Source organism: Desmodus rotundus, chromosome 3 (assembly GCF_022682495.2).
Source record: "Desmodus rotundus isolate HL8 chromosome 3, HLdesRot8A.1, whole genome shotgun sequence".
NCBI classification, from domain to species: Eukaryota; Metazoa; Chordata; class Mammalia; order Chiroptera; family Phyllostomidae; genus Desmodus; species Desmodus rotundus.
The window spans coordinates 101,635,291-101,660,450 of NC_071389.1; the positions used below are offsets into that span (position 1 = coordinate 101,635,291).

Here is a 25,160-nt window from a genome sequence, read left to right on the forward strand (position 1 = left end):
GCAGAACAGGGGCAGGACCTGTACACGTACACAAGGGAAGACTGGCAGCCTGTCCTGTGGCTGGGAGTGGGGAAGGGGAGTGGAGGAGGGTGGAAAAAGCACATTTAGTATGTGAGGGGTAGGTAGTGCAAGGCAGCTTGTTCTACTCCCCACACCGTGCAGGATGCTTGGATATAATACAAGACTGAACAATGAAATTCAAATCTAAACTGCACTATAATGGTGTAATAATCCAAGCTCAAAAAAGAGAGGAAACAGGAGGGAAGTGCGAAGAGGTACCCTGGAAAAGCAAGGGCGGAGGCAGGGCTGAAAATCTAGGTGGGGTTTAGGGAGAACGAAGGACTTGATGGACCTATACCATCAGGCACTGGAGAGGTTGTTCAAGTCGTCATCAGTGTTTTTTCCCCCAAGATTAACATTTAAACATTTCACAAGAATTAATGAAAAGGAAATTGAGTTGGCTTTTAAAATGATAGTAGACCTCAGATTCAGGGGCCGCAGTGTAATGTTAGGTTGAGGATTTGGTGTCTTGTATTAGTATTTATGCTCCCCGCCCCTGCACACGTCCTGGTACCAACTCCATCGTCCCTAGTGTGAAGTCGGCCCGGCGGGGCAGCTGAGATGTCATTAGCCGGCGAATATCACTACATCTTTGTATACATCATACAACACTTCCTGTGCACAAAACGCGCAAGGTACCGGGCGCGATTAAGTTAAAAGACCCTGACGTCCTTCTCTGTGACTTGATCTCCTGACCTGGAAGCTGTGTGCCCCCTCTGCCCTCACTTTCGGTGGCTGACACCAACTTGGTGGCTCCCCCACGCTTGTTAACTTCCTGTTTGCCTGGAGGCCGTAGGAAGACGCTCCAGCGGAGAGTGGCCTTCCGTACGGTGACCAACTCCTACTGAGCGCGCCGCGCAGGCGGGGCTGAGCGGGCGGGGACGGTGCCAGGCCGCAGGTGGCGGCCGGACCAGGAAGCGCGGGCGGGGCGGGCCGAGCGTGACGCGCGGTCACGTGACGATCGTGGAATGCCAACAATGTAGCGAATGTCCCACTTGGGTCTGCGCGTCGGAGCGGCGGCGCGAGCACCCGGGAAGATGGAGCCGCTGCCGTCCGCGCCGCCGCCCGGGACGCACGGGTCCTCGCGGAGTCACGAGCCGCTGCCGCCACCGGCGCCCGGTCCCCTGGGGCGCGAGGGCTCAGAGCCGTGGACGAGGGCGCCCCCACGGCGGTAGACCGAGCCGAGGTGAGGCGGGCGGGTCGGGGCCGGAAAGTTGTGTGAGCCAGGGCCTCGCCCGAATCCGCCGCCGCAGCGTCGTGGTCGCGGCCGTCGCGGGCCCCAGTCGGCAGCGGGGAAGTTGGGGCGGGCGGCGCCGCTTTGTGGCGCTGGGCTGGCCTGCAAAGGACGGGGTTCGCACGGGTCCCGCCTCCACCGAAGTCCGGACGCGTCCCCTCCTCTGGCAGCGCCGTCGCCCGTCCCCTCCCCCCTCGGGCCGCGCCGTCGCAGGTCCCCTCCATCGGGGCTGCTTCGGCGCCCCGAGTATTCAGTCTTCAAGGCCGCAACCCGGATTCCCGGTCTCCGGCGGGCGCCAGGGTCCCCGGGCTGGTCTCTGACGCGGCCATACACGACTTAACTCGCAGCAGTTGGGGAGGGCGGGCTCTGCTGTGCTCAGGGCGTCCCCTGTCCTTCCCCTCTGCCTCATCTGGAACAGTAAGAATGGCGTGCCCATCGGCGACGTGCTCGCGTGCGCAGACCCGACTGTTGTACTGGTCCCCTGTCCCAGTGCCCGGGACTGTGGGCACACCTGCCTGCTAGAGTAGGGTCCCGGGTCTTTGGCTGCCAGCCGTGCGCTCCGAGACCCTCCAGTGACAAGTCCTCTCTTGCTGGGACAACCGTGAAAGCACACGTTGTTTGTGGATCTGCTTATGTTGACAAAGTTTTAAATGAGAACTTTGGTGTTTTCACCCACATATGGGACATAAGTGAGAGTGTTCTGAATGTCACAGGAATCCTGACTTCTTAAAGTGGTTCAACTCTCACTTGTAAACCACAGGTCCGTTTGTCAGGTAAAACCCAATCGCCCAGTGACACTCTTCCCAGGGCAGCCAATATGTACATTTTTAAAGGAGAGTTGGTGCACCTTTTACCAAGAAACTTGAATGTACTGTTACTTGAATGAAAAGTCACAAAATATGTGTGATCTTCATACAGCTATTCTCTTGAAATTTCTACTTAGTAGTTGAGGAGCTTCTTTAGTAATGGAGAAGTAACTGGTGGCTGGTTATTAGGAAGTTTTGTGAAATCTCTATTTTAGTCTCTGCGTGATGTATCACTGTTTCTGAGTGCCAAATCAAGAGACTAAGCAGTTTTATCTTTCACCTTTTTTCTTTAGCAACTGTTATAATAAGCTAGAAACAGAAAAATCTTCCAAAATAAGAATGCAAAGACTGTTTAACAAAGTCTGTTGTGAATTATAATTAACAAGACACTATGTTCATATCTTCATACAGTTGGCCTCATTGTCCAGGTAGTATACAGTACTGTTTAATGAATAAATCAGCATGCCTTTCAAATTAAAGATGCTGAATATTAATAAATCTCCAAATTCCAAGCAATATAAAGTGGTATCTGAGCAGAAGATGTCATGCAGAATCACTACAGTGAGTTACTAGAACCATGGCATTTTAGAACTGGAAGGGACTCTTCCAGCCTCTCGGTCCAGTTTTAAATGCCGGGTCCCACAGAAGTAATGCCTGCATGAGTGTGGTTGGTAGGGTAATAAATATGGGTGTAATAATTCATAGTTTTAATTTGAACATTTCACCTAAAATGTCATATGGTATTCTTGAGTGTGATATTGTTATGTTACAGAATTACATGCTTACAATTTTGTAGTAAAAGATTATGTAACAAAAAAGGGGCGTTATTTGGGCTGGACCCTGTAGTTGGACTCAGGCGTAAATTGGAATGGTACACATTTCTTAGCAAATCACAGTGTTGGTGGGAGGGACTTTCCTTTAGTGGGAGGGGAATGTTTTTACAATAAGATGCCTTGTTATTTTAAATGCTGTGTTGTAAATTGCCAGCCCTGGGCTCCTAAATCCCACTGTGTGTGTGTATGTGTATGTATAGGTGGGGGAAGTGTTGAAGCTGATAAATTGGCGGTAAACACAGAGGAAGGGTTTTGAGAAGCTTTGAGGGGGCAGTGGTGGGGTTTGGGGAGGTGGTGTTCTGCCTTGTACTGGAAAATCCAGACCAGCCCAGTTTTTTCTTGAAAAGCTCTTTTTGTTTTGTTGTTATAATAATGTGAAATTTCTAAAAATTATTCCTTACTGACTTTTTAAAAGTTGTGGGCTTGAAATACAGAAAATAATTTACTTTGTCTTGACTTTGTAAATAATTTGTAACAAGGAGCAAAATATCCTAATCAGAATGAAGGGTTGAGCTTGATAATCCCTACAGTGATTAACTTCCAGCTCAAAAAATTCTCTGAATTTCTTTCCTTTTCAAAAAGCCTGTTGCTTAGTAATTTCTTTCAACAGACCTGGACCTACAAATTGCACAGGTTTGGGGGATTACTATCTCATGCTGGGTGGGTGCAGCCCGGTGAAGTAGGACTTTATTAGGAAGAGCACCTGTATGTGGTACCCTGAGTTTGAAGGTAGCCAGCTTGGACCACTAGTTTCACTTCTAGTCAGCTGTTCTCTCAGTACTTTGAAGGCTAATATTATCTGATTTATAGTTTGATTTAGAAAGTATTATTAAAACAAGAAAATGTTGGAAATAATGGTTATCATGCTAAAATTAGGATGGAGATTTGACATTGCTTACTCTTTGCCATTTACTACATGAAAACTTTATGTTGCTTACCATCTAGACTATGCCAACTTAATTGTGACAGGTGATTTTAAGTTAATTGCATGTCTTGGTGGCTCAGTTAGTTGGAGCATTGTCCTGTACACCAAAAAGGTTTCAGGTTTGATCCCTGGTCAGGAGCATATGGAAAAGCAACCAATCGATGTTTGTCTCTCACATTGATGTTTCTCCCTCAAATCAATAAACATAGCTTTGGGTGAGGACTAAAAAATTTCATTAATTGCATACTTTTTGTTTGTGTACTAATATTTGACATTCATAAGAATTTTTCTGGAGGACAAATGAAAAATCTTATATTTAGTGTCAGTGATTTGTACTTATTGTTAACTAATGGGTACAATGTTGCGGCATAAGCAGATCCTAAAGCCTCTAAGTTAGGATGGTAAGGATCTTCTTAAGAATGAAAGTTGGCTTTTGAATGGAGTGAGCCTCCCTTTGGAGCCTAGGCTTGTTGCCTCCAGGCAGTTTTCGTGAGCAGGATTGCTAAGGACCAGCATGTTTTATTACTGATTAACTCCATTATACCTCATGAGTCTCACTCCAGGGTTTTTTTTTAAATTATTTTATTGTTGTTCAATTACAGTTGTCTGCATTCCCCCCCCCCCTACACAACTTCCCCCACTCCAGCCAAAGCCACCTCCCTGCCTTGCTTCCACCCTCCCCCCTTGGTTTTGTCCATGTGTCCTTTATAGTTGTTCCTGAAAACCCTTCCCCTCATTATCCCCTTCCCTCCCCTCTGGTTACTGTCAGATTGTTCTTAATTTCGATGTCTCTGGTTAGATTTTGCTTGCTTTTTTCTTTTGTTGATTATGTTCCAGTTAAAGGTGAGATCATATGGTATTTTTCCCTCACTGCCTGGCTTATTTCACTTAGCATAATGCTCTCCAGTTCCATCATTGCTGTCTCAAAGGGTGGGAGCTCCTGTCTCTCTGCTGCATAATATTTTGTTGTGTAAATGTACCATAGTTTTTTGATCCACTCATTTGCTGATGGGCACTTAGGTTGCTTCCAACACTTGGCTACTGTAAATTGTCATGCTGTAAACATTGGGGTGCATAGGTTCTTTTGGATTGGTGTTTTGGGGTTCTTAGGATATAATCCCAGCAGTAGAATTGCTGGGTCAAAAGGCAGTTCCATTTTTAGTTTTCTGAGGAATTACCATACTGTTTTCCACAGTGGCTGCACCAGTCTGCATTCCCACCAGCAGTGTACTAGGGTTCCCTTTTCTCCACATCCTCTCCAACACTTGTTTGTTGAATTGTTTCTGATGGCCATTCTCACCAGTGTGAAGTGGTATCTCATTGTTGTTTTAATTTGCATCTCTCTGATGGCTCCCGATGCTGAGCATCCTTTCATATATCTCTGGGCCCTTTGTATGTCCTCCTTGGAGAAGTGTCTGTTCAAGTCTTGCCCATTTTTTAATTGGGTTGTTTGTCTTCCTGGAGTGGAGTCGTGTGGGTTCTTTATATATTTTGGAGATACCCTTGTCTGAGGTATCATTGGCAAATATGTTTTCTCATATAGTTGGTTCTCCTTTCATTTTAATGCTGTTTTCTTTAGCCATGCAGAAACTTTTTAATTTGATGAGGTCCCATTTGTTTATTCTTTCCTTTATGTCCCTTGCTTTAGGGGACATATCAGTGAAGATGTTGCTGCGTGGAATATCTCAGATTTTCCTGCCGATGTTTTCCTCTATCACCTTTATGGTGTTGTGACTTATATATAAGACTTTTATCCACCCTGAATTTATTTCTGTGTATGGTGTAAGGTGGTGATCGAGTTTCATTTTTTTGCATGTAGCTGTCCAGATCTCCCAACACCAATTGTTGAAGAGGCTATTTTTATTCCATTTTATGCTTCTTCCCCCTTTTTCGAATATTAATTGACCATAGACACTGGTAAATAAACTGGGTTTATTTCTGGGCTCTCTGTTCTATTCCATTGGTCTATGTGTCCGTTCTTATGACCGTACCAGGCTGTTTTGATTACAGTGGCCTTGTAATACAGTTTGATATCAGGTGTTGTGATCCCTTTTACTTTGTTCTTCTTTCTCAAAATTGCTGCAGCTATTCAGGGTCATTTATGGTTCCATATAAATTTCTGAAATGTTTTTTCTATATCTGTGAAATATGTCATAGGTACTTTAATAGGGATTGCATGGAATCTATAAATCGCTTTGGGTAGAACAGCCATTTTGATGATGTTAATTCTTCCAATCCATGAGCATGGTACATGCTTCCATTTGTTTGTGTCTTCTTTAATTTCTTCCTTTAGTGTTGTGTAGTTTTCTGAGTACAAATCTTTTACATCTTTGGTTAGGTTTATTCCTAACCAAGGTACTTTATTTTTCTTGTTGTTATATCAAATGGGATTTTTTTTTTCCTGATTTCTGTTTCTGATATTTCATTGTTGGTATACAAAAATACCTTTGATTTCTGAATATTGACTTTGTATCCCGCTGTTTTGCCAAATTCACTTATTAGGTCGAGCATTTTTTTGGTGGAGTCTGTAGGATTTGCTATGTACACTATCATGTCATCTGCAAACAATGACAGTTTTGCTTCCTCCTTTCCAATTTGGATGCCTTTTATTTCTTTTTCTTGTCTGATTGCTGTGGCTAGGACTTCCAATACTATGTTGAATAGGCGTGGTGAAAGCGGGCATCCTTGTCTTGTTCCTGATCTTAGTGGGAAAGCTCTAAGTTTTTGTCCATTGAGTATGATGTTGGCTGTAGGTCTCTTGTATATGGCCTTTATTAGGTTGAGGAATGCTCCCCTTGTTCCCACTTTGCTGAGTGTTTTAATCATAAATTGGTGCTATACCTTAGCAAATACTTTTTCTGCATCTATTAATATGATCATGTGATTTCTGTCTGCTTTTGTTTATGTGATGTATTATGTTTATTGATTTGTGAATATTATACCATCCTTGCATCCCTGGGATGAATCCCGGTTGATTTTGCTGTATGATCCTTTTAATGTATCGCTGGGTACAGTTTGCCAGTATTTTGTTGAGGATCTTAGCATCTGTATTCATCAGCAATATTGCCCTAAAGTTTTCTTTCTTTGTTGTGTCTTTATCTGATTTTGGGATTAGGATGATGTTGGCTTCATAAAAAGAGTTTGGGAGTCTTCCATCAGTTTGGATTTTTTGGAATAGTCTGTGAAGGATAGGGGTTAGGTCTTCCTTAAATACTTTGTAAAATTCTCCGGTGAAACCGTCCAGTCCAAGGCTTTTGTGTGTTGAGAGTTTTTTGATTATTGCTTCACTTTCATCAGCTGTTATTGGTCTGTTCAGGCTTTCTGCTTCTTCATTCAGTTTTGGAAGATTATGTTTTTCTAGAAACCTGCCCATTTCACCTAGGTTTTCAAATTTCTTGGCATATAGTTCTTCATAGTAATTTCTTACAATCCTTTGTATTTTGTGGTATCAGTTGTAATCTCTCCTCTTTCATTTCTGATTGTGTTTATTTGGGTCCTCTCTCTTTTTTTCTTGATGGGCCTACTTAAAGGCTTGTCGATTTTGTTTATCTTGTCAACGAACCAGCTCCTGGATTCATTGATCCTTAGAATTGTGCTTTTAGTCTCTATGTCATTTAACTCTGCTCTGATCTTGGTTGTTTCCTTCCTTCTGCTTGCTCTGGGCTGTCTATGTTGTTGTTCCTCGAGTTCTTGTAGACATAGGGTTAGGTTGTTTGTTTGAAATGTCTCTATCTTCTTAAGGTAGGCCTGTATTGCTATGAACTTCCCTCTCAGGACTGCCTTAGCTGTGTCCCATAAGTTTTGGGTTGTTGTGAGTTCATTTTTGTTTGTTTCCAGAAACTTTTTGATTTCTTCCTTAATCTTATTCTTGACCCATTCATTGTTTAATAGCATGCTATTCAATCTCCATGAGTTTGAGTGTTTGGGGGTTTTTCCCTGGAGGTTGGTTTCTAGTTTCAGTCCCTGTGTTCAGAGAAAATGCTTGATATGTTTCATTTTTCTTGAATTTTTTGAGCCTTGTTTTGTGTCCTATCATGTGGTTTATCTTTGAAAATGTTCCATGTGCATTTGAAAGGAATATGTATTTTGCTTCTTTGGGATGAAAGACTCTATATATATCAGATAAGTTCATTTGATCTAGGGCATTGTTCAATGCCACTATATCTTTGTTGATATTTTATTTGGAAGATCTGTCCATTATTTAACAGTGGGGTGTTGAAATCTAACTGTGTTGCTGTCAATATCTTTCTTGAAGTCCTCCAAGATTTTCTTTATGTATTTGGGTGCTCCTATGTTGGGTGCATATATATTTACAATGTTTCTGTCTTCTTGGTGGATTCTTCCCTTGAGTATTATGAAGCGACCTTCTGGGTCTCTTGTTATTGCTCTTTTTTTGAAGTCTATTTTGTCTGATATGAGTATTGCTACCCTGGCTTTTTCCCCTGTCTATTTGCCTGGAATATTTGTTTCAAGCCTTTTACTTTCAGTCCGAATATGTCTTTTGTTCTGAGGTGGGTCTCTTGTAGGCAGCATATGTGTGGGTCGTGATTTCTTATCCATTCAGCTATTCTATGTCTTTTGAATGGAGCATTTAATTCATTTACATTTAAAGTTATTATTGATAGGTACTTATTCATTGCCATTCTTCTGTACCTGTGTTCCTCTCTCTTTCAGTGTTTTTCTTCCTTTTCTTAAAGCAGTCCCTTTAGTATCTCTCATAGAGCTGGTTTGGAGGAGGTGTATTCTTTTAGACTTCTTTTGTCTGGGAAGCTCCTTATTTGGCCTTCCATTTTAATTGAGAGCCTTGCTGGATACAATAGTGTTGGTTGCAAGCCTCTAGTTTCTGTTAGTTGGGATATTTCTTGCCATTCCCTATGGCTTGGAGCGTTTCCATTGAGAGGTCAGCTGCTAGTCTTATCGGGGCTCCCTTGTATGTTCACTCCAGTGTTTTCGTTAAATGGACCCAGATATACCCGCTCACTCTCCGATGTTATCTGCCTGTTTGTGTTCCTCTTCTTGTTTGAGCCTTTTCACAGGAAATTCCAGATTCCAAGAATAGCTTCACATTTCAACCAATCATCCCTGTAGCCTTTCCAGTTTTGGTGAAACGATCCTTTCTCTTGGTTTTCTACAAATAGGCACATGCTTTTGGAAAGTCACAGTATTACTTCTGTGTTCTGGCTCCCTTCGTGAGGTACACCTGAAACTTGTGGGGAAAGGGTGCACAGGAGGCAGGACTTTCTCAAAGACTGAAAAACCCCTGCTGGAGTATGGAGTGGAACATAAGGAGACCCATCCTGTGCCCTTTGTCATATGGACATCGCATAGGAAGCTAATAGAAGATGTGGTGGTTTGCTTTTCCCCTAGACTGTAAGCGTTCTTTAGAGGTGAAACCTGTTCTCTCTGTGTGAGGCCTCATAATATCCAGCAGAGTATTTGACACACATATGGCACTTCTAAGCCCACTGCAATGACACTGTTTACTGGAGAGTTTTCCTGGATTCTTAGAGGAATGTAATCAGCTGATTTCCTCAGAGATCCTCATTATGAGAGTTCGCCCTCTTGTGGTTTCAGGGCCTGGACAATCGTTGGAGGTACATTAGCCTGGTGGCTTATGACTCTGACACTGCAGCATTGGGCTGGAGTCCTGGCCTGTCTACCTGACTTAGTTTCATCTTTGCTAGGCAATTGTAGTAAGGATATGATTTAAAGAATAACTGGAATTTTAAGTCCAAGAAATTCTATTTTTAAAAATGCCAGTGGGTTCATTAGTGCAGGTCCTGAGACACAGGTTTGATTGGTTCCTTGGTTGGTGTTTGATGTGTGTTGGCAGCCAGTGTGGATTACATGAAGCACTAGGGGAAATGAGAATAAAAATTCTTGAACATTTGATAGTGTTTTCTAGAATTGGATTGAGATTGGGATTAGGCTGGGTAGGGCCAAATTAAGGGATGCATAACATATTGCTCTCACATTTTTTTTTTTACACGAGCCACCCATACTAAGTGTAGGATTTAGTACTTGTGTCAGCTCCAGATTTGAAAATGAGGTGTTTTTGTTCTGTGAGTTGTGTTACACTTTTAAAATTCCAATGGCTTGTAATTTCTTTTAAAGTATATTTAAATGAGTTGGTGATGTCAAAGAAATGTCCAAAGTTAGACTTATTTTGCTTGATACCTCCACTTTTTAAACTTCACATCAATGAGGCCTTATGGTCATATTTATAAAATTTGTGATGAGAGAAAATATCCATATGTTATCTCTTACAAAATGATACAATAGTGTGTCAGAGTGGCTCATTTCCAGCTGCAGTCTCAGTTTGCCTGATGAGTATTCTCATGAAAAATCTTTCACGAGTTCGTAATTGGGCCATGAAAGCCACTGTCTTAAAACTAAAGCCTAAAAACAAGGTCTTAAAGCTGAGAAAATACTGTCATTCTCTGTGAGACCAAGGAAAGTTTCATCCTTTCCAAATGATTAGGGCAAAAGCACAGTTTGCCCATAGGTGCTATTTTACATATTGACTTAAAAGGGCAGGGTTAATACCTTTGGCATTCCTATAAGACTGGAGGGAGATGGAAAGAAAATAAGAAGAGGGCATGGTGTCCTCTTCTTCCCGCCACACAAGGAGCCCCCCAGTGGTGGGTTTAAGGGGTGTCACTGAATAATTCTTCCAGTTTTTCTGTATGTTTGAAATTTTTTATTATAAACGGTGTTACAAAACAGACCCAGGGGAGCGGGTAGACAATATACTATTACGGAAAGGATCCCCCCTTTTCTCTTTGGGGCTCCCCCCCACACCTACTAGGTTCACCTTGCCCACCACCAGAGGAAAGATGTCTCTCATGCCAGAGACTGGTGAAAAGGAAAGAAATTACTTATTTAAAAGTTATACAGACATAGAGTAATGACTTAATGTCTTCATTACAATACTAAAGTCCTTTGGAATACCCACAGATGCACAGTGTCCTTCCTACTCCCTCTGCCCAGTCTGAGGTACCGTTATCTCAGGAAAAGAAGTAGAAGTTCATGATTCAGGCTCCCCACAACATCAGCTGTGTCGCTGCCACGGGGTTCCCACTCTGCCAAGGCAGCATGATTCTCTCCCCCTACTCCACCAAAGCTGTGTGGTCCTCTCTCTCCCTTCTCTTCTCCCCCAAAACCACGTGGTCCTCTCCCTTCTTTGCCAAAGCCACCTGGTTCTCTCTCCCTGGTATGGCTGCCGTGCCTGGGTTTAAATCCCAGCGCCAGTCTTCCTCTGCAGCCCCATTTCCGACTCCTCCTACAGTCAGTTACCCCTGCCAGCATTCCCTATTCTTCCAGCTTTACTGGGCTGCCATAGTAAGTCCGGGCAGGTGTGGCCCCATGGCATGGAGCCAGTCCTCTCCAAGCTCTCACGCAGGCGCTGTAACCAGGGGGAGTTGCTTCTCAGTTACATCTTGGGCGGAAGTCACTCCCATCTCCCTGGCTCAAAGCATGGCCACAGCTATTTGACATTATCTATGAAACCGGTTAAAGGTTATAGATATGTTAAATGACCACGCCAGAGGTTAGCTGCACAGCTGTTGCTGTACAAAACAGCTCTGAATGGCCCTGCTCCAAGTGTCCCTTCCCCCAGCTCAGGCTTGTGGGGGTGAGGACATCCTATATATATTTTTCTAATGTTTCCTGGACACCTTGAGTTCTGGACCCCATTACAAAAATCCCTATTTGGGGGCCCCCCTCTTGGCTGCACCCTGTTACATTGGGGCAGGGATTAAATAGACACCAGGACATCTGATCTGGATTCTGTTTAGGGGAGCATGCACTCGATATTTCTTAGTTCAGGCATAAACACAGACATCAGCACAGAAATGTGTCACCTGTGCTGGTTGGCTTTCTAACTGGAATGTCTATGGGACATGTGGGCTGCAAGATGGAGCCCTGCAGAAGCCTGTCCCCTCTGTGTATCTCAGCATCCTGATGTGAAGGTGACACTGTGCTTGAGAGGGTGTGTGTGATGCCGCGCAATTTGGCTTCACTCTGCCAGGGGACTCTGTACCCAGTCCCAAGGTCCTCTCTTTTCATTGGGGAGCTAATTTTCTAGAGGAAACCATTGTTCAAACACTGGTTACCTATGTATGAATAGTTGGGCAATTTCTTTTCATTTTTTTAATCGAGGTAAAATATACATAATATTATTTTAACCATTCATAAGTGTGCTGTTCACTGGCATGGAGTACATTCACATTGTTTTTGCAACATCACCACGCTCTATACTCAAAACTTTTTTTTCATCCCAAACAGAAGCCCTTTATCCATTAAGCAGTAATTAAGCCCTGTTACTCCAGCCCCTGGTGATCTCCATTTCACTTTGTCTCTATGAGTTTGACTTCTCTGGGTCCCTCAAGTAAGTGCAGTCATAGAGTATGTGTCCTTTCATGTTTGGCTTATTTTACTGAGCATAATGACCTTAAGGTCCACCCATGTTGTAACATCATAGTTATCAGACTATACTAGTTACATGTAAGCTTCACTTACAAACATTTTGTTTGGACTGCGTCTGAAACTTCTGAAAGAGCATGCTACTTCCCGAGTGCCTTCGGTGTACCCAAACATGTGCTCTGTGCTCTTCTGCATCTCTTCTTTAGACTGCCTTGGTGGCAGGGCTTATCACCAGTTCAGGATTGAGGTGACAGACTCACAGGGGTAGGTGACTTCATGTATTCATTCAGCAGATGCTTCCTGGGCCTGTGAGCCTGTGTGACAGGCAGTGGAGGTGCTCTTGCCCTCACAGAGCTTGCAGTTCCACTGATTGAGGAGGACACAGGCATATCAGTCATCCCATACTGTGCTCATACTGGGGGGCTATGAGTGAACAGTGCCACTGAGATGGAGGGGCAGGAGGACTGTTTTGATGAAGGTGTTTTTAGAATTCCAGGAGCATAAGTGAGTCCAGTAGGCAAGGGAATTTGTTCTGAGCAGAGAGAAATGTCTTGCCAAGTTCCAGAGATAAGGGAGAGTTCGATGCCTTTATCTTGCCCAGTATTACCCAGCATGAACCTGGTTCTGGTTGTTTGGGAGACAAGCAGCTCCTTGAAGCTCAGATTCTGTTTGGGACAGAGCACCCTGGGCCTGGCTGCAGGCACTTTTCAAACAGTAAGTGTAATGACTTGACTTCATCTTTTCCTCCCTACTTTTCTCTCTTTCAAGTAAGAAGAAAGATACTTTAACTTTTTTTTTTTTTTAAATCCTCACCAGAGGTTACACTTAGAGGGGAAGGAGGGGGAAGAAATGAGAGAAACGTTGATTAGTTGCCTCTTGCATGTGCGCCCCAGGAGGAACCAAACCTTGCAACCCAGGCATGTGCCTTGACTGGGAATTGAACCCACGGCCTTTCGGTTTACAGGACAACGCTCCAACCAACTGAGCCACACCAGCTAGGGCAAATCTTTAACTTTTTAAGCATTGTTATAATATACTTATTTAAAGAGGAGTCACTTGGAGTGACCTTGCAATACCTCTGTTTCTACATTAACTTTGGTTGGTACCTTTTCCACTAAGCTCATTTGCATTTTGCCCTGGTTTTATCTCCTGACTTGATTAAAGCCTTTTTGTCTGATCTGAACCCTGAACTTACTAGGAATTCCAATCATTGGCCAGTGTATTGTGCATTACAGATTAGCTTGATCTCAGTTGCACTGTCGACTGTGATCCTCGGAGCAGACCTCTCAACTAGACAGAGCAAGGCTTGTCAGCGAGTAGGAAACTGAAGCTCAGAGAAGTGCAATGCTAGAGCTGGGTGGAGGCCAGGCTCCCAACCCTCAGCTGCTTTTTTATTTTTAAAGTGAAATGGCCATCTTCTGAATCGGCCTCCCCCAGCCTTGTCCTCACCTCCCAACAGCTGCCCTCCTTCATCCACAGTCTGGTTGCTGTCTTGAGGGTCCCTGGTCATCTGGCTCAGAGAAGGCACCACTATCAGCTCTGGTTTCTAAACCAGAAACTTGGACTTTCATCCTTCAAGATTGTCTCTAATGAGTGAACACCACCATCTTCTGTGGGTTCAACCCCTTAAGAACGACTGACTCGCCTACTTCTCTCTACCCTTCATCTACTATTTCATACCCCATAATTCTTTTGGCAAAATTTTATTGTCATTTATATTACACTATATTTAAATAATTGATTTATGTGTCTATCTTTCCCATCTTGAACCGTGAGCCCCTTAAAGTCAGAGGCTGGTCAGTGTTTTCTGCATCCCTACGACTTAGCAACAGGACCCCCTTGTGTGGGTGTTCACATTGTGCACTGCTCGAGGGCCTTGGACGTAGAAGGGCATGCTTCTTATCACACACTTATCTGAGGGCATGGCCAGCCCATTTGGAGACTCTGGTCCGCTCGCAAAAGACCTGAGCAGCAGCAGAGTCAGTGGCACATGTCTTATACACACATTTTAGAGAACACATGTGATCACACTCTTCCTGTGTGACTGTATTAGGGCCATTACTTTTTCTCCGGTGACTCAGAGGTCTAGTGCCTAGTCTCCCTCACCTGGGGGGGGGAGTGTGTGTGATGGAATATGACATGTGGTGTCAGGCTATGTCTCAGAGTGGTCCAGTCTGCTGCCCATAGGGTTCTGGAAGGCTCCTCAGGGCAGGAGCTGCTCATGGTGTGCAATAATATGGTAGCAAGACAGTTTACTTGAGGAAGGAGCACCTTTTTATAATCCCGCAAAGATACCTCATGAACTACTACGGGCTCTGCCTATAGCTACACAGAAAGTATTTGATATGATTTTGGAGCTGACCACCAACTCCTCAACTCCTCATGGGCTGGAGCCATGTGGGCATCAGCAGCCTTAAGGCAGCAGCACAGTTTCCAGTAGTCCCAGACCAGGAACAACCAAAATGTCCTTCTGTGGCAGAATGGATAAGTATGGTATAGTTGTGATATGGAATATTACTCAGCAATAAAAAACAGCAAATTGCCACATATCACATGTATAAATAACCATAGTGTTGAACAAAATCAGCCAGACACAGAGTTCAGACCATGTAAGTCCATGGATATAAAGTTCAAAAACTGGTCAAACTAATCCTAGGTGTTAGAAGTTGTGAGGGTGGTTCCTGGAGGCATTAGTCTGTGGCGGTGGGGGCCCCGGGTTGTGCTGATGGGCCCCTTGATCCATCTCTTTGTCAGAGGGTGCTCTTTGTGAACCTTGTCCATCTTATGTTTTGTGCACTTGATACATTACTCTTACCTCCCCCCAAAGCCTCACTGCTGTCCCTGCTTTCAGTAGCTCCTTTTCAGAGTGAATTCCGGGGAGGACGTTCAAGCCTCAGAATCAGCTGGGGCCTCCTTCCTTTGCTGTCCCTGACTCCCCTGTGTCTACTGGTGAGGCCAGGCAGCTAGGACGTCCCAGGTCCTGGCTCTGATTTCCTCACAGCTATTTTTTCTTTCACATGGGCCATCTCTTGTGGCTCTTGCCCCTTTTTAGCTTCTTCTCTTTAATCTGCTGGTTATCACTTGATGGTCACTGACTGCTGGTCTCCCTCTCTCACCTAACAGCTCCATTTTATGGCTGTGCAGGCAGGTCACTCGCTGGGTAAATGTCCCATGTGCTGGTGGCCCCCCATCTGTCTTCAAGCCCAGACCCTGGGCCATGGTTTAACTAGCTCCTGAATCTGACCCCCATTGCTCTGTGGGGTTGCTGTTCTTCATCCAGGTTTGATCATCTACCTGTAGTGCTGTGTTTTTCCCTTCCAGCCAGGTTCCTGCTGGCTACCAGACTCAGCTGCCTAAAGGGCACTTCCGGCCATGTCAGTCTTTAGCTGAACTGCAGACAGCAGTCCCGGGTCTTCTGCACTGAGTCCTCCTGTGCTATTCAGGAAGAGCCTCCAGCCCCTAGATCTAAGGGTGGTGGGTGGGTGGGTGGTGCCTGCAGCTCTCACATTCCTTTGCCCAGTTGTCAGTGCTGTTCCCTCTGGCTGGAAATCCATTCTTCAGTACCCTCAGATTTGGTTATGTCTGCTTCAAAGCATTTTCTGACTTTGTCCTTTATTCTCCCAACAATTAGATGATTTTTTTTTCCTCCTTGTGGCCATTTCTTTTTCTTTGAAGCTGTTTCTTTGCCCACCACACCCTTACCTCTCGCTTGACTGTGAACTTGTTGAAGGCAGGATTTTGTTCTTATTTATCCCAGCAGTTCCAGAGATTTAGGCATTTGGTGAGTGTAAATAGGGTGTGGGTGGCATAGATCAGTGGATGGTGGTGAGGGAGGGATATGAATACACTTGCTTAGTATCAGGCCCCTCCTTTGCATTGATTGTTTATTGTGAAGATAGTATTATTTATCTCTTTTGTGTTTTAATTTTCAAAGAAAGGGAAGAAAACAAGATTGGATACAAGTGATTTGTGTGAATTCCCCTAGGAGAAGCCTCAGTTCTCAGACACCATTACTCAGCAATCTCTATACTGTTGGCAGCTCCCAGAGCCTCTTTGTTGGAATGTGAACTTGGATTTCAGAAAGTGAGGTATTCATAGCAGATGCTTATACCAGGAAGTCATTGAATAGGAGTGTCGTTGCATTGTGCCCCATTTTACACTAATTAAGCAGAGCTTTAGGCTTCTGGCCCATGGTCAACATAGATCCAAGGGGACTCAGCTGTAGCTTTGTGGTTCATTAACTGCAGAGCCTTACAACAGTCTTTCCAGTGACTTGAATGCAGTAGATTTTGTGCACTAAATATGGGCTTCATGTTCAAAAATTTATTTAGTCTGGTACTTTTTCTAGATGTACTCAGTTTTCTCTTAGCTACATTAAGAAAGGAGATGGTTATGACCCTCCATCCTCCCACTTTTGAGAAAGGAATAGTAATTTCAATGTCATCTCTTTGGGTTTACTGTTGTATATGGTTATGAAATAGATCTATATATGTTAATTCACATAAAACTCTTAAACAAGCCTGGCACATGGTAAATAATGGGTAAATACTAGCTATCCTGATTTTCTTCCCACATGAGAATGTCTGTGAAGCAGTTTCATTTCATAGTTATAAAATTCCTTACTGAGACAAAGTCCAGCCCCCTTCATCCTTTCCTTTTAAAGAATGCTCTTTTCTGGGTCAGTGTTTATTTGAGCCTGGAGGGCATGCAGGGTTTTGCCTTCACCACCTGTGGGCCTCAGAGTTGGGGTTGTGGCAGCTAATTGCATAAGTGAGAATGTTACAGAACAGACGGGCGGGGGGGGGTGGTTCACAATATATTATGACAGAAAGGATCCCCCCTTTCTCTCTCTGGGGATCCCCCCCACACACACATACCTACTAGGTTCGAAATGCCCACCACCAGGGGAAAGACGTCTCTCAATGCCAGAGACTGGTGAAAAGGAACGAAATTATTTATTTAAAAGTTACACAGACTTAGAGTAATGACTTAATGTCTTCATCAAAATACTAAAGTCCTTTAGAATAGCCACAGATGCACAGTCCTTCCCTCTCCCTGTGCCCAGTCTGGGATACTGTATCTCAGGAAAAGAAGTAGAAGTCCGTGATTCAGGCTCCTGGCACCATCAGCTGTGTGGCTGCCACGATCTCCAATGAATCCATAGCCATGTGGCACCTTCTCACGGCCCACCAGCAAGAGTCCTTTCTCCCCTTTTCTTTCCTGCAAAGTCTCTCCTGCTGCCTAAGCCGTGTGGCAAAAAGGAGCACCCCAAAACCACACGGTCCTCTCTCTTCTCCTTCAGAACCATGTAGTCCTCTCTCTTACTCACTCTGCCAAAGCTGCGCGATCCTCTCCCTTCTCCCCCAAAACCACATGGTCCTCCCTCCTATGGCTGCAGTGCCTGGGTTTAAATCCCAGTGCCAGTCTTCCTCTGCAGCCCCATTTCCGACTCCTCCTACAGTCAGTTACACCTGCCAGCATTCCCTATTCTTCCAGCTTTACTGGGCTGCCATAGTAAGTCTGGGCAGGTGTGGCCCCATGGCATGGAGCCAATCATCTCCAAGCTCTCACGCAGGCTCTGTAACCAGGGGGAGTTGCCTCCCATTTACATCTTGGGTGGAAGTCACTCCCATCTCCCTGGCTCAAAGCATGGCCACAGCTATTTGACATGTCTATGAAACCGGTTAAAGGTTATAGATATGTTAAATGACCACGCCAGAGGTTAGCTGCACAGCTGTTGCTGTACAAAACAGCTCTGAATGGCCCTGCTCCAAGTGTCCCTTCCCCCAGCTCAGGCTTGTGGGGGTGAGGACATCCTATATATATTTTTCTAATATTTCCTGGACACCTTGAGTTCTGGACCCCATTACAAATTCCTATTTGGGGCCCTCCTCTTGGCTGCACCCTGTTTCAAGAATAACTGCATCCTAAGGACTGCTGAGACATTCAGCGCTCCCCACCCCTTGTTATCAAGTGTTGTCATCTGCTTCCAGAAGAAGGGTGTGGGAGGTGAAATGACTTGCCCTAGGTCACCCAGATAAGTGACTCCAGCTAGATACTTTGCTGTGGTTGCTAAGGGCAGTGTCAGGGGTTGGTCTTGATTTTATTTTCTGAATGCAAGAACAACAGTTGACTTGGGCCTGTAGTAGGTATAATTGCTGTTGGAAAATGCTGAAGTCATTGCTGATCTATGCTTACAACTTTAATTTGTTCTTAGTGTGGTCATAAAGCACTTTAAGAAATCACCCACGTGCTTTTTTACCAGTCCCCTTCCATGTAGATATCAATTTCCACATGACAGTCTGGAAGGGTTTTATTTTAGTGTTTAAATGAAAATGCTGATAAGAAGTTGACAAATTTATAAACAATCAAGGAAGTAGTTACCTGGAAAGTCTCCTGATATGTTGTGCTGGAACTACTTTGAATTGTAATAAAGGCACCTTCAGTGTGATAAGTTTTGTGGTGTCTTTCAGGAAATTTGGGAGAGGAAAATTTCCAAAGAGAGGGAAGGACCACAGCTTCAGGTTGAGAGTTTGGTGAAGCCCCGGGATAAAGGACAAAGGTATGGACCAGGAGTTGATGGCTTATTAGGAACAAGCCAGAAATCCAAGACCCTATGTAAGAAAGTTTAACCCCAATACTCAAGATGTGGATTTCAAATGAAATTATATTATAATAAAGTATCTTAAATGAGCCATCAATTGTTAATACTATTGTTCCTGCCTTGAGTTGAATATTTAGTAGTCAGTATCAGCTCGTGGAGGTTGCCTTTACTGCAGATTACATAGTATAGGAAACATTTTGGGACAACCCTGAATGTCATGTACTCTGGAGTTGAAACCGTTTTTTGTCATTTCTGAGAGATGATGTGTTCTTTCTTAATCTTTCCAAATGGAATGTGTTCAAGATCATTGTCCATTTCTGAAAAGTGTTATTAACATTATGTGAAAACTACAAACGAACATTGCCTTTTCTGTCTTCTGTTTCAGGTGGTGTTTCTCATCAAAATGAAGGCTCTGGAAACTTTTGGGTTCTCCATAGAAACTACAAAAATTAAAGGAAAGAAAATGTTTAAAAGGACATTATTTTGAAGCTATGTTTACAACTAACTGATAACTGCTCACAGTTTTTACAAATAAAACTCTTTAAGAAGATTGTATTTATGATAAGAGGAAACTGGATTAACAATGAGGCCAAAGACTTTTCCTGCCACGACTTACTCTGGAAACAGCCGGCAGAGACTGCAGGAGATTCGTGAGGGGCTGAAGCAGCCCCCCAAGTCTTCCACTCAGGGGCCACCTATAGGACCAAGCGACACTTCCGTGGATACCAAGGTCCTGGGGGGCAAGGATGTTGCCCGGCAGCAGCAGCCAAGAGCTGCCCCAAAGTTCGGCCCCTACCAGAAAGCCCTGAGGGAGATCCGATACTCCTTGTTGCCCTTTGCCAATGAATCAGGCCCCCCAGCCGCTGCAGAAGTGAACCGACAGATGCTGCAGGAGCTGGTGAATGCGGGCTGTGACCAGGTGGGCTTCCAGGGCCCTCATGGCCATTACAGGAAGTGGGGCCCTTTGGAGGTGCTTTGATTGGGATTACTACTCAGAGAAGGGTCTCCAGGGTAGAAACCCAGGCCCCTTTAGGTGGATTATTGAACCGACCTCCATTTTCTCTCCAAAAGGGTCTTTTTAGCTGCTTTTCCTATTCAGGCAAGTTCCAGACGTTTCTGAATGCTGTTGAATTGGGCTATGTGTATATCTGGTCTGTCCTTGAGAAGGGCTCTCACATAGAGCCCTTTCTGTGGGATTTAGTTGGACTTACTCTGAGATGTCTTGGGGAAGAGACTGGTTTCCCTTATCTTATTTTTGGTTTGTGCATTTTTACTTAGTTAAGGGGAAGGTTGATTAACACAAATTGGCAATTCCTTCGCTGTTTTCTCGTATTTAAAAAATATTCAATATGCTGTTATGGGAGATGTATTGTAACTATGTGACATCTAACTTTGCATACTAAGGAATCAGAAAGACTAGAAAAATCTTGGAAATGGTGGTAGCACAGGCTGATTTCTCAGTTGCTTAAGAATAAGGACACATTAACAGAGGTGGCACTTATCATGCATAAATATACAACTTAGAGCTGTACCTTTATGATCCTATAGCAGTTTATAAAACCGAATAAAATCCAGGCTGAGGGGCAGGGCCATATAAAATGGAACCAGTTCTCGCCTTGGAAGCACATATTCTAAAATTGAAATCAAACATAGTAGATTAATGTGGCCCCTGTGCAAGGATGACATGCAAATTCGTGAAGTGCTCCATATTTTTACTGCTAACTACAAAATTGTCACAAGGATGTGAAGTAAAACATAAGGAATATAGTCAATAATTTTTAATAACTATGTATGGTGCCAGGTGAGTACTGGAAATATTGGGGGGAGGGACACTTTGTAAAGTATATGATTGTCTAACCACTATGCTGTACACCTGAAACCAATATAAAATATCGAAAGTAAACTGTAATTGACAAAGAAAAACAGCCCTAGCTGGTGTGGCTCAGTGGATTGGGCGTGGGCCTGCAAACCAAAAGGGTTGCCGGTTCAATTCCCAGTCAGGGCACATGCCTGGGTTGCAGGCCAGGTCCCCAGTGGGGGGTTGCATGAGATGCAACCACACATTGATGTTTCTTTCCCTCTCTTTCTCTCCCCCTTCCCCTCTCTAAAAAAAAAATAAATAAAATCTTTAAAAAAAAAAGAAAAGGGGGAGGGAGGGGGGTTCGGCTGGGGTGGGGTGGAGGGATGGGGAGAAAAGGCATACAACTGTAATTGAATAACAATAAAAATTAAAAAAAAGAAAAGAACAAAAAAGGCAAAAAAAAAAAAAAAGAAATTTAGAAGTTTCATCCTGTTGATAATTCGAACTAAAAAAAGAAAAAGAAAAACAAAAATAAAAAATGCAAAAAATAAATAAATAAATAAAATGGGGCCAGTGTCAAGTCAAGGTAAAAATGTAATTAGTAAAATGTAATTAGTAAAAATGTAGTTGCTTTATAAAATGACTTCTGAGAGCCAGTCCTTTTTTATCATCTGTCATCTTAAAAGTCACAGTTGCACAAAAATGGAAATAAGGTAGGTGTTTTTGCTGCCTTGGAAAATTATTATGATTTCATGGTCAAGGCACATCAGGATGGCTTTAGCACTTACAGTTTCCTAGAAATAACCTAATTCTGCACTCCTGGCATCACAGTCACAGGAGAAGGCTAACAGTGCCCTGTTTTATGTCCCAAAGTCTTCTCAACCCTATCGTTGTAGTTCATTACCATAGAACTTGCCTGGAGAGTTATCATTTCTTGAATGATACGTTTATGGAACTAACCAATATTTCGCAGGGCCTTTCTTGACACTGGGGATATGCTGGGACTAACTTGTTTATGTGAGCATTGTCATGTTGAGAGTTGTTTTTATGAAGCTCAGGATCATAAATGATGTGCTGTGGAATGTTCCAGCAGTAGGAACTGACAGTAAAGGTGTGACCTTTCTCACTGTGAATATATGAAGTTAGATATGCTGCCAAATACTGGCCCTGATAAGCGCAGCTGGGTGGTTTGAAAGTAGGGATTGGTCCTGGGGAAATGCTGACCTGAGACGAGACCTGAAGCCCAACGGCAAAGCCGAAACTTCTAGAAATCACTTGCCAACAAAAGAAGTGATCAGAGCTGTTGCTTTTTGCAGCTGTGACAAAAAGAAACAACTCAAGCAAATGATCCAAAATACAGGTGGGATCTTATTATGATAAAATCCATTAGTGATAATTATAGTGTAAGAAATAATGAAGCTGGTTCTGTTTCCAATACAGTAAAATACAAATACAGTTAAATCGAGGATCACAACACCAGGAAAGTTCCAAATCAGCTTGGTGTATAGTGTTACTTTATAATTTAAAACAGCTCTGCCTTCATGGTTACCCTCCAACTCAGACTTTTTGGTCTGATAGAGTGCTTTTGCTTTCAGAGAATTTTAGTTGGAAAGTCACTGTGTGAACCCAGATCATGTGAGAGAAAAATACCAACAGCACCTTGAGAGCTGTATGTGTCTTGAATAAAGCAGATTGTTCAAATTCCAATATAACAGATACAGAGAATTCCTGTTATTGGATCTTTTCCTGTTTGTCTCCTATCGTAGTGCTTTTTAATTGAGGTTCAGTTTTGTTCTCTTGGGTAGTTTGGGTCTAAGTATCATTTTAAACCCTGTATTCATTAGAATAGCAATAAACTCCGTGTTTTCCTGAGGTCTTAACAGGTGGCTTAGTGTGATGCACACTTTCATATGCAGTATTCTGTCTCTTGCATGTGCACACACACATTTTTCCATTTTATTTGGACTGAGACTTAGTGAAAATATTTTAACGTTTTTAGATGAGTATTTTTTAAAAACTTTTTGTTACAATAAAATTATGTTAGAAAAGTACATTGTTCCTAAGCATACAGCTCGGTGACTTTAACCCAGCAAATTATACCCGTGTAACTATCAGTTACAGGTGTATTTTTAATTAAAATATTTTAAAATAAAAATTTCTAGAAAAGTAAAGGACTTTAATTTTCTATGTAATGATTTAATGTAATGTCAAATGATACAATGTTCATAAATCTTTTGCACATAAAGTACTAAGGACATGAACATTTCTATGGGAAAAAACCCTGAGATCAATAGAGTAATGTTCCTGAAGGAAGGAGCTGTTATTTAAATACAGACGTAAGGAAGGGACAGATGTTTTGGTTATGAGTGTCATATTTTGTGTCATTAGATACTCTTATTACTGAAATAAGTAATAATTTTAATTTCGCTTTTTTAAACAACTTTTAGTTTCACTTTTTCTGTTCATCTTTATGGTTTCAAATGCCCAAATTACTAGGTTTTCCCTTTTTCTTTCTGACAAAGTTTTAAAAAACACTTGTTTGATTTTGCAGTGATGTTAATATATGCACAATTCTGCTTCTCAGAAGATGTGACCTGTGTTCTCAGTGCATGGCAGGGAGCTAACAGGTGTGAGGGTGCCCACTGCACTCAGAGTACAGAGCGTGCAGGGAAGGTAGGACTTGGGGGAGCCAGCCACTGATTCAGTGACTCCCAGACCCTTAGCTGTGTGTGAGGGTCTCCTGGAGGAAGACAGGTGAGAGATTTCCTTCAGACGTGTGCAGTAGGAAATGCTTTGAGCAGTTGCCATATGCTATTTCTCTTCGGACAGCCTGCGTCCTGACCTCCCTGAGTCTCACTGATCTGTGTGAGGGGTGCCAGGTCTGGCAGCTTTGCAGACTCTTTAGGGCCCTGGCCTGGCGTGCTATGTTCCTCTGGTCCTGAATTTCTGTGTTAGTGTAACTTTCCTAATTCTGATTTAATATTGTATGTATTTAAGTGATTTAAATCTTTAATGGAGTGAGATTAGAAAGAAATGTAAACAAACAAATAGATTTATTATGCCAAATTCAGCAGAAGAAAAAAAGCCAATAGTCAGGATGTGCATTCAGAGGCAGGCTTCCTGAGAACAATGGTCACAGCACTAAGTCAGGGTGATCAGGTTAGTAGGAAAAGGGGATGAATTCTTCGCATTCTCAAGCTAAAAAGTGCAGAAAGTCAAGCTTCTCAGCCTATCCTACATGTTAATCCTCGAGCCAGGACCTTTTGCAAAATGAGAGACCTGCTGAGGGGTGAGGCCTGCTGGAGCCCTCAGATTCCTCCCCCCTGGCTCCCTCAGGATACACCTGGTGTTTGAACAGCCTACAGGCAAGCACTGGCCACACGCAACTTCACTGAAACCATACAGCAGTGGTTTGACATGGACTCCAGTGGCTGTCCCAGCATTTCAGAGGGTATGATGGCTTCAGGGGTCAGACTGGTGGCTGGAGCTCTGCCTTGCCCACTGCCTTGCCCCGCTGTTATTCACCCAAGTTCCCAGCAGGTGCCAGTTAGATGTGCATGTGAGAGGGACAGCAGTGCTCTCTTAGTGTGGCCCCTGCATACTATTTATCTCCTCACTGTGGACTGCAGCCATTGTCAGTGCTGTGTTTGCTGATGTGTGTCCTATCCCGTAGAGGTTATTCTCTAGGACTTCTTCCTTTCTGGCTCTTACCCCTGCAGCCCACTAAGCTGGTCCTCCCTGGGGAACCCCTCTCACTTTTCTCCTCTGCCCCATGGTCTGGCCTGCTCCCAGGCACTCTTCCAGTGGCTTCTTGTAGGGCACTTCAGACACCTTGTTTTGTTAGCTGGTAATGTTGCTTTCCACCTTTCTGTGTGTGGATATGGGCATCTGTTGTGGTTCAACTCAAATTCCTTTTACCACAGGGTCTTCCTGATTCTTCCAGCTGCATAGGAGACAATCATTTATTTCTAACTCCTAGGGACCTGGTGTGTTGGGCCTCTGTTGGCAGGTTGCAGTGCTCAGCCCACTCCCTTATTGTGTGCAGCTACTCCTGGGGCCCGAGTGCCCGTGGGATGTGCTCAGCCGGAGGGGAATAGAGAGCTTTGCAGAGATGAACCCATGGAATGAAAATCACAGCAGCCCTAGCTCACTTGCCAGATGTTGACATGGACAGAAATATGGTTTTTCATCATTTACTTTGTTTAGCTCTAACAATGTGCACCATCAGGAAAGCTGTAGAGATGCTGAGAGAAAGGCTAACACTAAGCCACTCTTCCTTTATCTCAGAGACAAGATCCTGCCTGAGGATTACTTCACTGTAATATAGGCATTTTGCTAACGAAAAACACAAAGTCGTTTCTCTTGGATAGAACTGACTTCTCAGTGTTACTGAACACCAAGTGCTACCTTGAAATATTAATATGAGGAGAAGGAAAAAAGAAACCCTTAAATCTAGGAATGTCAGTAATGTCA

At 43.5% G+C, this 25,160-nt stretch overlaps 1 protein-coding gene and 1 non-coding gene across 4 annotated transcripts in view; both read left to right on the forward strand.

The window, feature by feature from the left end:
- Positions 1-1,014: 1,014 nt before the first annotated feature.
- Positions 1,015-25,160, forward strand: part of LATS2 (large tumor suppressor kinase 2) — a 78,175-nt gene continuing 54,029 nt past the window's right edge. For 2 of the 3 annotated variants that reach the window (XM_053920671.1, XM_053920669.1), the window contains exons 1-2: positions 1,015-1,246; positions 19,272-19,805. In XM_053920671.1, coding sequence (XP_053776646.1) covers positions 19,470-19,805 — 336 coding nt within the window. In that variant the 5' untranslated portion in view covers positions 1,015-1,246; positions 19,272-19,469. Of the gene's footprint in view, positions 1,247-18,755; positions 18,845-19,271; positions 19,806-25,160 lie in introns of all 3 variants that reach the window. The other variant, XM_053920670.1, reaches the window with a different exon arrangement.
- LOC112296235 (U6 spliceosomal RNA) lies at positions 20,494-20,600 on the forward strand. Its single transcript, XR_002973862.1, has one exon. It is a non-coding gene; the product is annotated as a U6 spliceosomal RNA (small nuclear RNA).